General features: G+C 40.3%; 1 protein-coding gene across 1 annotated transcript; it reads right to left on the minus strand.

The window, feature by feature from the left end:
• Positions 1–5714: 5714 nt before the first annotated feature.
• LOC137849909 (stromelysin-1-like) lies at positions 5715–12133 on the minus strand. The gene is made up of 10 exons (XM_068670071.1): positions 11971–12133; positions 11589–11833; positions 10972–11120; positions 10741–10872; positions 9927–10088; positions 9177–9387; positions 7928–8061; positions 7219–7378; positions 6242–6345; positions 5715–6049 (listed from the first exon to the last, which is right to left on the minus strand). Exons 1-10 carry the CDS (start codon positions 12073–12075, stop codon positions 5940–5942), a joined length of 1512 nt encoding a protein of 503 aa, XP_068526172.1. The 5' UTR covers positions 12076–12133; the 3' UTR covers positions 5715–5939.
• Between the last annotated feature and the right edge of the window lie 409 nt (positions 12134–12542).

Consider the following 12542-nt stretch of genomic DNA (forward strand, 5'->3'; position numbering starts at 1 on the left):
GAGGAATTTGTATGTCACTTTTCTACAGGAATTCCCAGCATTCTTGGAAAATTGCCTGATGACTTCATATTCCATAGACTCTTTCTTATATACTGATTTTAAGGTTTAAAAAAGCACTCAGATTTTCTGACCTGAACTCTCAGGCGGTTTTGTCTTTCAAAGGAGGAGGTTCTCTCTTCTCTGTGCCTCCTGTTGGTGGTAAGAACTGCTGAGATTCAACATCAGGTCTATCCCAACATAGGTCCCCTTTAACAGCTACATGCCTCATCACGCTTTCTGTGCACTACCGCAAATGAGGACAAAGTAGAGGTGAGTTGGTAAAGATCATATGGGTGTTGAAGAGTACTATACCATCACTGGAGGCAGCCTACTCTGTCTGAGGCTTCTGTGTGGGCCTGACACAAGATTTAGGTGACAGTTGCCACACTGCAGGGCAGGTGGGATGTTGTATGTTCAGAGAAATAAGCCCCCCTTCCACAGAGCAGGTAGCAGAATAGAGCTATGGAAAGAGAGGTTATAAATAAATAGTGTGCTTGGCATATTTGCTGAAATTGTTGCCTGCTGAAGAGCATTGTGGAGGGCATTGTGGAGAACAGACTGCAAGATCTAAGCAGATGGAGCAGGGCCAGACCCCAGGAAAGTGGAAGGAAGAGGACATCTGGCAGGGCTCTGCAGGGGAAGCCTGGTCACTGAGGGTGAAACTCCTATCCTGTGAGCAGACATCTAACTGAGGAATTTATATTAGGGGAAAAGTCTCCCTCTCTGGCCCTGGAAAGACTTGGACATGCTCAGACAACAACTCGGAACTGGGATGGCTGAGCTGCTTTGAGAAGAGAACCACTTAAGGAGCTCATACAAGGAGCTTTTAATAATGGCTGTGCTTATGTAGTTCTGTTAGGTGTCTCACATTGAGTGGGTGAGATAAATCTGTAACTTCTGTGCAGTGTTCTCCTATGCCGTTAACACACCCACAATATCACTTGTAGAAATAGCTTCTAGCTATTTCACTGTAGCTTTCCAACTTTTCTCTCTTCCCATACAAAGTGCAATTTTTAATCTAGTGTTCAATGTGTCTATGTGTGTACAGTGTCTCCATGGGTTTAGAAGAAAGAAGTAACTTTCCAACCTGTAGGATTTGGTACATTTTCCTCACTCATCTTTCTTTCTAATGGAAGGGCCATTAGAGAAGACAGAAACAATCAAGCAGTGTATTGATGGAATTTATACAGTTTTCTCATGAGCAGCTTTCTCAAATGCTCACTTTTCTCACTGTTCTCTATTGCCCTCAAGAGATCAGCCACCTCCTCAGACATCTTGTGACCACCAAGAATATGTTTTATGAACAACATTCCTCAGCAATCTCCTCTGAAGCTGTCTTTTGACAAAACTTCATCAAGAAGTAGTACAAGATGTAATGACAATCTCATGTTCTGGCTTAAAGACGTGAGTGTGAAAATTGTTATGTTCTCTTCCTTTTGACCCTTAAAAGAGCCTGGATAATCTCTTAAGATTGTCCTTACCTTTCCCTCTTCCAGAGTCAGTCTTCTGCCTTGGATGGTTCTGACCAGCCTCTGCCAGTGCTACTGCTGAGCAGTGCTTAACTCAGTGTCTTCTGCCTGGCTTTGCCTCAAACACTGTGCAGCCCCAAAAATATCATAAAGTGAGTGTGGGACCAACTTGTTTTTTATATTACAGTCATCTGTCTCTATCACAGTAATGCTGATTCACCAGCAGGGCTCCTCTTGTGCTGGTCAGCTTGCACACAGGTTACACTGCCTCTCCAGTGCTGAGTATCCAGTGCCTCCTTGCAGCTTAATTCATCTTCATTTTCTCCATACTGGTAGCAGTGCTGTCTGTCTCTGTGAGTGGAGACTTGCTTTGTATGCAAAACCTGACAGGGAAGATCTTAAATCCCAGACACATAGAACAGCATTAGACATATATTTAGACATACATTAGACATCTCCTCCACAACTAAAACAACAGTCTCGAAAATCTGGCCAGGAAGAGGAAATGCGGTTCTGCCATGGGAAGATCCTTCTCATAACATCTCCAAAGATTTCTGTGTGACACAATTTTTTCCCGTCCCCAAAAGCAACATATGACGCTACACCTACTGTGATTAAACCAGTTTTCCAACCGTAGACTGAGTGCTTGTGAATGAACAGCTTTACATTTTGTCGGGAGTCCACTGCTTTGCTGTAGCATTTACAAGTGTCTGGTATATACATGTAGCTGAAGTGCCAGGAGAGTAGGCATTCCCTAGATTGTTTTTGCCACCTGTTGTGATATTTTTGTGTCAGCACACATTGTTACAAGTTAACACAGCTAAAATTCTGTAAAGACCTTATAAAACTGTCATTTAAGCCATTAAGTTTTTGAATGTGTTTTGAAGTGCAAGAGAGTAGAGTGTGTCTGGAACAGATGTGCAGTGATGAATTTGAGAAGTGGTGTTTTTATATATCTATTTTTGCAGACCCAGCCTCAGACTCCAGGGGAAGTCCATATTCTTAGGGAATCAGTTCTTAAAACTATGTCTATAGGCAAATTTCACCCACTGGTATCCAGGAGACCTTTAATTCCAGCAACCATTTATGAGTTATAATGAAATCATAGCAACAAGAAATTTTCACATGCTCACCAAGTGTGGATAGGCAGCTCCAGAGCTCCTGTTTCTAAAACAATCGGAATTACTTATTATTATATCATTTGCCAGGAATTTCCTTGCTTTTCCCAGACCAAAATAAGATTCTTTATTTGCCAAAATTTAAGACTTTAACAAAATGGAAATACAGATGGAAAATCCACAGTTAATAATACTCAGCAGTCCCTCTGTCAGGGTAAAAAACATGCCATGTTGTCTTGCATTTATGGTCCAGATCAGACCAAAACACAGGAAACTTTCTGGATTACCCTTCACAGCCAAGTAAATAACATTCTTTTTTCACATACTAGCAGTTTAAGCTGATTAACACCTGGAAGTGGGAGACAGCATTTTAATTTCAGGTAGCTGTCTTACTGAGGTGATAACTAAGAAAAAGGACCAGTCTTGTGTTAAATAAATAAGTTTTAAACTTATATTATATTATATTATATTATATTATATTATATTATATTATATATTTATTATAATGGCAATGGTGAGTCATTATTAACATCATTAACATCATCAATGTTCTGCCTCTCCATTGCTGAGATGTTCTTTTTGATTCCTCTTGCAACACTTCCACCACTCAGCAAACAAACAGGGCCTAAAGGCCTGATTTCCACAGGTAGCCTTGACGTAGAAGCAGGTATCTAGTTTGGATATAAAAGCGTGTAGGCACTTTTAAAATCAAAGGGATTTAACTCTACTCTTAATGTATAAGGAGCATTCACAAGTGCCCTGCCTCACCCTGGAGGCATCTTTTGTCCTTGGACTAAGTTTCTTCAGTATAGGCTGTGTACACAGCTAAAACTGTTGAGAAAGATACTGGGAGATGTTGAGGCAACACTAGCTTTACCATGTATCTTCCCTGCCTGGATTTCTGCCAGGTGAGCTCACCAACTTCTCAGCCCATGACTTCAGCCTGGTACACCACAGCCTTTGAGGTAATGCTGAGCCGCTCAGTCCCTACAGGACTTCTAAACCAGTCTGAGATTCACAGCTTAGTTTCTCTCCTGCCTTGGTTTAGGGCAAGGTCCCGTTTTAGCAAAGCTCACCTAGTAACCCACAATTCTTACACAATGAACAGAACATGAACAACAGAACAAGAGGTTTTGAACAGTGGGAACTGGAAGACTTCAGTCGTTCCCATTCATTCTCACTGCCTTTTCTGATTCTACTAGAGAAAGAGGAACAGTTAAGAGGAGTCAGCTTCCTCATAAAATCACATCACCAGAGCAGTGTTATAGGAGATGGGATCAAATCCTTTCAAGGAGCAGATGGACATCAGCCAAGCTTTCTTACAGCCCAAGGGGTATATTAGTCACTGAGATATTTCTCCGCAGCAACATGTCTGTTTGGAAACAGCAGAGCTTAGAGCTATATTTAACCAAGGCACCTATCATGGCTGCTCCCCAGCTACTGTGCTGGTGCCCTAAGTGTTGTCCTTAAGACTCTAGATCCTCCCAAAGCTCCTGGCCAGGCTGGTGCACCACAAGTGAGCCTGGTGCCCAACCATGTGTATGCCTACAGAGCAAGTGCAGTTGGGTCATGTCTCCGCAGCCTACACTCCAGGCTGACTTGTGGGGTGCCAGCCCAGCCCAGGAGCTGTGGGGATGCAGCCATTTCCCCAGCTTCACAGCCTCAAGTCCAGCCAGGTGTGAATCAGGCTGTGCACTTGGCACCAGCAAGGCCTCGAACAGTGAGGATGAGCCTTAGGTGTGGTGATCTCAGGAGCAGGGGAATCCCTCACACAAAGGCAGTGCTGAGCGTCTTGCTGCAGTTCAAGATATTTTCAGAAACCTGGCCCTGAATTTCAGGTGATATTGTTATGCCCCAAGTTTTCAGATCCTCAACAACAGTCAATTGAGAGAGCTCAATGCTTCACCAAGCTGGTCTCTGAATAGTTGATGTCTTTCCTCAGCAAGCCGGATTTTCACAACCCTCAGCTAGTGGTGCAGAGAAATCAGGTTGATCTGAAGGCTTTTTACTCCACATAGCCTTGGGACAAGAAGGGACAATGTCATAGCTCTGTGCTGGCTTCTGGCTGGTGGATTGAACAGCCCAACACCTCACTAGTTTGGACTAGTGGAGGGAGGGTCATGAGTCTTTCTGCTGACTGAGGAGAAGTGAGTAAAGCCACAGTCTGTCTTTTCACTGCTTTGCATGTACATACACTGCAAAGGGATCACAGTACGTGTTAATGTGGGTAGTGGCATGGCTTTGCCAAGGGAGCACATGTCATGACACGATGGGCCAGGTAGCAGGGGAGACTATGAGGAGGTTCACACTGCAACCCAAACACGATGGACAGAGGAAGTGTGTGTGCTTTTGTTTGTGTCTTCCCACTCTTCCTCTAGAGGAGCCATCTCCAGTAGTTACATGAAAATCCTGTTTTTTTCTTATCACTTTGACTTGTTTGCTGTGGGAAGTGGTTCTTGTCAGTGGTTCCTGTCTAGCATTGTAAGTTGGACAGTCAGCCCTGATGTCATTCCCATGACGTGTTCACAATTCAGTGTGGGTGATCTCCTGACTCCCTGGTGATTACCCTGTGACTGTACTTCCATTGCATCTCATTTGGCCTGCATGCTGTCTCTATCCCCAAGCTGACTCCTCTCCAGTTGCTCTTGTCCTGCCATACCAACCTCCTAACTCTGCCCACCAAAACCACCTCACAGAGGAATCAAAACACGTGTCCCTTCAGGACATTGCCATGTTCTCCTTTCACCAACAGGTATACATCCTCTTTCCCAACGCCATGGGGTCAAGGCAGGTGAGGTCACAGCTACCATAAACCTTCCCAGTGCTACTATATGGGATCTCCTTCTGTAGGATCTGTTTCTACTTTTTTCCCACAACTTCCCTTAGTGTCTTTCTTTCCTGTTCTCTCTCTCAGGTCTTTTTTCATTGCCACTCTAGACTGCTCAACTGCCTCTGATTCTCTTTAACTTCCCTGCTACAGGCACAGCACTACTAAAAACACTGCAGGGTTCCTGGGATTATTGAGGCTTGCATTCAATTCTGCCTTGTGCCTTGACACCACAGGATTGAACCAAAATACACAAATGACGCTATTCTCCAGCAAAATACTTTTATTACTCAAAAACAATTTGATTAATAAATAGTTGGAAAAAATAAATTAAACCTGTACATTAAGTTTTACATTATTAAGATTTTAAATTAGGTTTTTCAAAGGCCGTCATTTTAGAATCAGATGCACAGTAACAGCTGAATGATGTTGTCTATAGGAACACGAAAAAACATTTCTGGGGCAAATGCAGTCCTGCACCATCATTTAATACTTCTTGCAATCAAACCAGCTGTTGCTCTTCATTACACGGACAAGTTTCTTGGTCTTGACATCAAGCTCATACTGGTTTGATCCATGGAAAAAGTAGAAATGCCCTAGAATTAGATGGACACAACAATGGCAAATTAATATTTAAGTTCAACATACATATTGATCTATACCTGGTATTTTCCTTGATAATTAAAAAAAATATATCATTTCAACACATATATTTGGAGCATATACTTTTTGTTTGTATTAGCTGATGGTCTTCTATTTTGTTCTTAATTACATTTAAATGTATTTACCATTTTTCTGAAGGGCAGCATCAACAGTGTGGCCAATTCCTTGGAAGTCAGCTGCAATTTTTCTTGGATATCCCTTTTCCATTGACTGAGTATTTTCATCAAAACTGAATAAAGAAATTAATGAAAACAAGAAACAAGCATGTGATGTCAATGTTGAAACCAGGTGGAAATTTTACTAACTAAGCCTACTGAAAACCCAGTAACTATGAGCTGTATATTGAACTCAGTGAACTCTATAAATCTTGCCTGTGTGAATATTCACATCTTTACTGGACTATGCAAGGCTGTTTTCAGAATATTAGGCTAAATATTTCAACTCCGTTCCCTGAGATTGATAATAGGGCTGGACAGGGTTCTTACTGAGTAATAATCTTAAGCATAGAGTAAATAGTTATTCAAATTGATTATTTCAGTTTGACAGTATTCAACCTAAAAAGTGACTCCATGAGTGTAATGTAAAGTTCTGGTGTATTAACACTGTTACAAGATAATATTATTACAATTCAATTATTAGGGTTAATAATACTGTTTAGCAGAACTGTTTCTTTAAGAAATCAATATTTTGATCTCTTTCCATAGCTTTCTTAATAGATTCTTCATTTAAAATTTTCAGAGTGCTGACCCTTAACAGCTACAGATTTAGTGCATGACATGATGACAAAGTCTACTCACTCTTTTTTTGTACTATTTCTTGTACAAATTTCATGTAATACTGCTTTACAATAATTACAAGCTCATTTGCTTGTGTCTCTTAATCACAAACTGGCAATAGCAAATGGATATCTTTATCTTTTTCTTTACAAACTTTTTTTTTTTTTTTTCTACAATAGAGTTGAGTAATTGTCTCTGAGTTTCAGATTTATATTGGCTAAGAAGGCTGACAAGAGTCCACAAATTTACTGTATAAATTCTAATATAACTTCACTTTTTAAAAGCTATTTTGATTCTCTCCTACACAAGAGAGAAACTGGCCTTACCTCCAGTACTTGTTGCCTACAAAGAAATAGGTCTTCTTGGTATTTTGGTCATGAACAGCTGCATCTATTTTCCTGATGCTTCTGGGAAAACCTAGGTTCTGAATAGGCTTGGGGAATCCTGCCTCTATATTGTAGCCACTGACAGCCCAGTACTCGTTGTCTGTTGAGAAAAGGAGAAAATATTACTAAGTATTCCCGAAGAAGCTGAACTCCTTTTTATCAAAGTCCCAGAGTTTTCTGTGCATCCAAGTAGCACAGAAGTCCAGCTGAGAACGTCTTTTTAGGACACACATAATTTTGAATATTTCAGAGACTGGATATCGGATTTTCCATTTTTAATGTTCAGTATGGTATTACAAAACACAATAGCTAAAACTCAGCATGTTTTTAGGTGTGTGTGTCATCTTTTAAAATGTATATGAATAGCAATGCATTCAATGAATTTTATCACAGCTTTGATCTCTCTCACTGAAAAGAGTAACATCACTAAAAAGAGTAACATCTTATTGTGCAGGACTGCCATGAAGCAGCATTAACTAATGACATTAAGAGCATTTTGAAAATGAAAATGGGTTTAAATATTAAGAATATATGTTGTTACTATATTATTCCCATTATTCCATCACATACACAAGTATAGACAAGCTAGCAGAACTACCATTACTTCACTTATTCATGAAAAGGACTGATGGAAATATAAGAGAAATACCTTTAAAAAAAATCACTCGATCCTTCTTGTCAACCTCATAAGCAGCATCAAAGCCAGCTGCCAGCGACGGCCAGAATGTGGAGATGGTGTCATGCTCTATCTCTGAGAAGTAGGGACTTTTACGCCAGACGTAGCTGATAGAAATGAAAAAAACAATGTTTCATTGTTCCAATTTCACTAGGAGATCAGTGGCACAGAAATGTACTTAAAATCCCATGTCTGGTGCTGAAGACAGTCCTGTATGGCAAAGCCATCACCCATTTTGGGATGCAGTGCTATACTTTGCCCTGCTCTCACACAGACATTTGTCCCTTACTTCTGCTTGCACTGATGTCACAGAATGGTTGAGGTTGGAAGACACCTCTGGAGGTCACATTGTCCAATACCCTTGTGCAAGCAGGACCACCTAGAGCCTCTTGACCTGAGGACTGCTCCACTGATACCTTGATGGCTTGCCCATCAAAGTGTGATGCCTGTGGTAGTGCTGACCATTGAAGCTTTGTCTTCATCATATGGGCTGGCACAGCTTTGTTCTTAACTTCAAGTTGCTTACAAATACTCACTAGACAGTCTTGAAGAATATGTCCAAACCCAAAACAAGGAGGAATTGCTCCTTGTTCCCCTTTCCTAAAATGTTTTTAAGCTACAATTCTTCATTACATGCTTTCGGAGAGGAATCAGACACACTTCATCAAAAGAAGTTTGTTCAATCGGAACACAATTGCCCACCCAAGAAGTGCGTGAAATGCTGGCCTGACATGTTGTCCTCTTTCTCCAAGGTGGGAGTGTACCACCTTGTTACAGCACTCAGTGTCAGAACATACCCAAAAAGACACCTCTAATGTCAGGGCTTGTCTACAGGCAGTACTAGGCACTGGCTCAGTGTGGGCCCCTAGGTCAGAAAACCACTAAAGTCATCAGCAGCGCTTTCCACAGCTCCATGACCCAGATGTGGGTTGGCGTGATAAGGCTGTGGCTGCATATGAGGAGTGATGCTGGGATTATTCAGTCTTGTGCAATTGTAACAGACCTGGGTGATGATGGATGATGGCTTATAACATTTTACTCACCTGTCAATAAACCTTCTTACTCAGCTCTTGCTGGGCTAGTACAAATTTGCAAAGTTGCCTTAGTACTTTCAGAAATAAGTATCTTCCTTTGTAACCAAGGGAAGATAAGTTCCTTGAATTGAACTTTATGTTTTGCCTTTGTGAGTCTCGGAAGAAGGTGTTGTTAGAAAAGAAATCACCTGTCTTTGAAGAACAATATTTCCCCACGAAGAGTAGTGATAGCATCAAAAGCCAAATGAGGGTCACAGTCCGCTGGTCTTTTTGAGGGTGTCATTTCTGTTGGTTCTTCTCGGGGTGACATTTCTGTTGGTACTTCTGTAGGTGTCATTTCAGTTGGTTCTTGTGGGGGAAGCACTTCTGTTGGCAGTGCAGGAGACTCCCTTGGGGGTCCTTTGGGAAACAGATAAATGTGGAATTGGAAGATGAATTAGGGTTTCATGTTGCAGAAGTTCAGGATATACACCACTGACCCAAATGTATAGGTTCTTTAAGGTTAAAGATATTAGCCTTAAACATATTAACCTGTTAAAATAGTCTCGTATGATTTTGCCTCAACATGCTGTTGCTCTCTCAAAATGTATGTGCTCTGGAGTTAATGTAGAGCAAATAAAATTTCCTAATGGCAGTTGTGCATATTTGCCCTTTTGTGGAAGGTAAGATAGTTTAAAACTACAGTTATATGCTGTTCCTCCAGTAGCATTAGAGAAAAGCTCTTGGACTTTTTGATTTAGTGGCATGAACACAGCCCACAGATTCCATTTTTCAGCTGTTGACTTTTAGCCACAAAGAAACTGAGCAATTTACCCAAAATAATATCAGGAAATTAAATCTCAGCATCCTTTCTATAGTACTAAGATCAGTACTTTTCAGAATAAAATTTCTTATAAATGCTTATCTATTGTCCAACAAAAATGATACTTCTTGCTTACCATAGAGGGCCTGAATGCCATCAATATCATCCTGAGGAAGCCTGAAGTTTCTCGTATCCTTGGCCATATATATAGGATACATCAAGGCACCAAAGACATTGGAATGGCCAAGACCCAGTGAGTGGCCCAATTCATGAGCAGCAACAAGAAATAAGTTGTATCCTAAAACAAAATTCCAGCACAGAGAACAAGCACTGAACAAGTATTCTTGCATGGCAGTGAGATACAAATTTTCATCTTCTCATTCATGACATATCATTCATGGTGTTAACAACACAGCAAAATTTTACTATGTCTGGGGTATGAGGTTCTCTGGCACCCTGGAAAAGAAATGAGTTTCCAGGGAAACTAATCTGGGAACACTGTTCATGCTGCAAAAATTTTACTGCCAACAAAGAATCAAAGATTCTTTAATATTAATGTAGACTGAAAATTAGATGAGGACATTTTAATCATCTGGTCACATTTCAAATATCATAAATGACATGGAACACATCTGACAACTACTTCAGAAAGACCAGTATCATGTAGACACCAGAAAACCTCAATACTATCAACAAATTAAAGACCTTTTTGTTTTTCTTTTTTCTTTTCATTTGCAGAATTTTAAGATTTCCATCATTTTAAATAATCTTATTTAAAAAAAAGTGATTCTGCAGGTCAGAATATGCAGAATCATTGTACTAAATTATGCTGACACTTTACACCTCAGCAAATACTGGAATTACTGACATGGTGTCTGTGACTTCACAGTGTCTTCAAGACAAACGCTGTCTAATAAAAAACAGACAAAACAATTTTTAAGGTTACTTACCATTATAGGTGGTAAATTTGGTCCAGTTTTCATCTTCGTCAAAATGAGCATCTCCTCCTATCCCATTGCTGGGGGGGTAGGCATGAGCCAGAGTTCCTCCTGGACCATCAAAGGAATAGAAGTCACCATGAACTAAAAAGGAAAAAAAATAAAGAAAAAAAAAAAGAGATGCTTTTCATCGGCTCTGTAGGAAAAAGTAACAAATACTTATTGGACAGGAGGTCCCCTTACATCCAGCAGCAAAGGAGATCATTATGTCTGCATCACCACTGTAGATCCTGGTGAATCTCAAAGGGGTGACACTGCTCCAGAGATCGAAGGCTTTTGCAATTGCTTCGTCCACATCAGCTTGCAGCATGTCTGGAGTGTAGTTCAAAATCCTGTAAAACAAGACAAAAGGAATTAAAAACAAGCAGATCACAAGTGGCTAGGGCACATAGTATGGAGGTCAAATGTTTTAATCACTGGTTGTTATTATTTATAGGTCTGGTTGTTTATTTTCTCTTTATCTGCTTACATAATAGAGGAAGTTTTTGAAGGTATCATCTCTTTCAGAAATCCTAACATAGATATTCTCAGTTGTAACCCTCTTATCCACTGATTATGCTATTTAATATGCTTTTAACAAACTGATGTAGATTACTGTTCTGGTCTCTTTTATCACTGTTTGGAAACCTAAAGCAAAAGATCTAAACGCTTACCGCATTCTTGGCCCTGTCATCCTGAATGGGGCTTTTGTGAGGATAAATACAGGAGAAAATAGTAAAGAACCTGCTGGCATCACTTCTGCCTGGCAGCCACAAAGCTTCCCAGTGGTATACAGAGAAACATGCTTTAGTATGCGTTACCGATATGTTATATCTTCTTTCTTCCACCTAGGGTTCCGTGGGAAGGTGCTGTATGAATGAACGTCTGGTATACCACATCTGGGCTGCTTCATCATGTCCATTGTCTTACGATTCAGCTCCCCAGTCACCTCCAGCCCAAAGAATGACTGCATTTCTCGGATTTTGTCAGCCATGTGGTCGAGGTTCTTTGATTTAAAGAGAGAGTGTTTCTCTTCTTTAAAATCATAAAAGTTTTCCAGATATTTCTGATAGGGAAAGAAAAGCAACAATTTAGAGCATAAATATTTCTTTTCAATGAAAGAGCATTGTTAGTAAAATATTCCTCATCACTATATTAATTTTCTCAATAAATTGTTCTCTGTATTTTGTCTATAGTCTTTACCTGAGCAAATTGCATATCTTCTTTTTCCTTTTCTGGAGCCACAGGGAAAGCATAAGAACATGCAATATGCAGTAACCCGAGGAAAGCAAGGATCTTCATTTTCATCTTTGCCTCTGTGTCCTATGAGCCCTTACAGAAGACCTCTCAATCACTTCTGTCCAAGGCTCACTAGTGTTTCTCTATTTATATCAATTGCCTGCTTGCTAAAGTCAACAGCTGCATGACTCAGTTAATAACATCCTCTGATTTCCCACAGAAACACGGAAAACAGATTTAGTTTTAGAAGCAGGCTAACACATGACCGTTTACCTTCCCCGAAACCCCCTGATTTTGCAATCATTTTGCTGGACATTATTCTTTTATCCCTTGGCTCCCAAAACCCAAAAATATTTCAAACTTGTGAGTATCTAACTTTATAATTGGTCACCTAGAAAAAATCACCTCATTTTTCAGAGGTGCTAAGGGGACCTGGCTCTTTGTGAGAGACAACAGTCTGTAATTCATTATAGCACATGAACAGAGACTTCCAGAAATTGGCCTCACTTTTCTCAGTGTGACACCTGTGCAGGACC

This window comes from Anas acuta, chromosome 1, assembly GCF_963932015.1.
Source record: "Anas acuta chromosome 1, bAnaAcu1.1, whole genome shotgun sequence".
Lineage (NCBI taxonomy): Eukaryota > Metazoa > Chordata > Aves > Anseriformes > Anatidae > Anas > Anas acuta.

What these genes read in the sequence shown, in the direction of transcription:
- LOC137849909 (XM_068670071.1), bottom strand. Translation starts at nt 12,075, where the DNA reads ATGAAAATGAAGATCCTTGCTTTCCTCGGGTTACTGCATATTGCATGT. An exon ending in CAAATTTACCACCTATAATG is followed by an intron (nt 10,089 to 10,740) that starts GTAAGTAACCTT and finishes ATTTTGTTTTAG; the next exon opens with GATACAACTTATTTCTTGTT. An exon ending in TCGAGTGATTTTTTTTAAAG is followed by an intron (nt 7,379 to 7,927) that starts GTATTTCTCTTA and finishes TTTTCTCAACAG; the next exon opens with ACAACGAGTACTGGGCTGTC.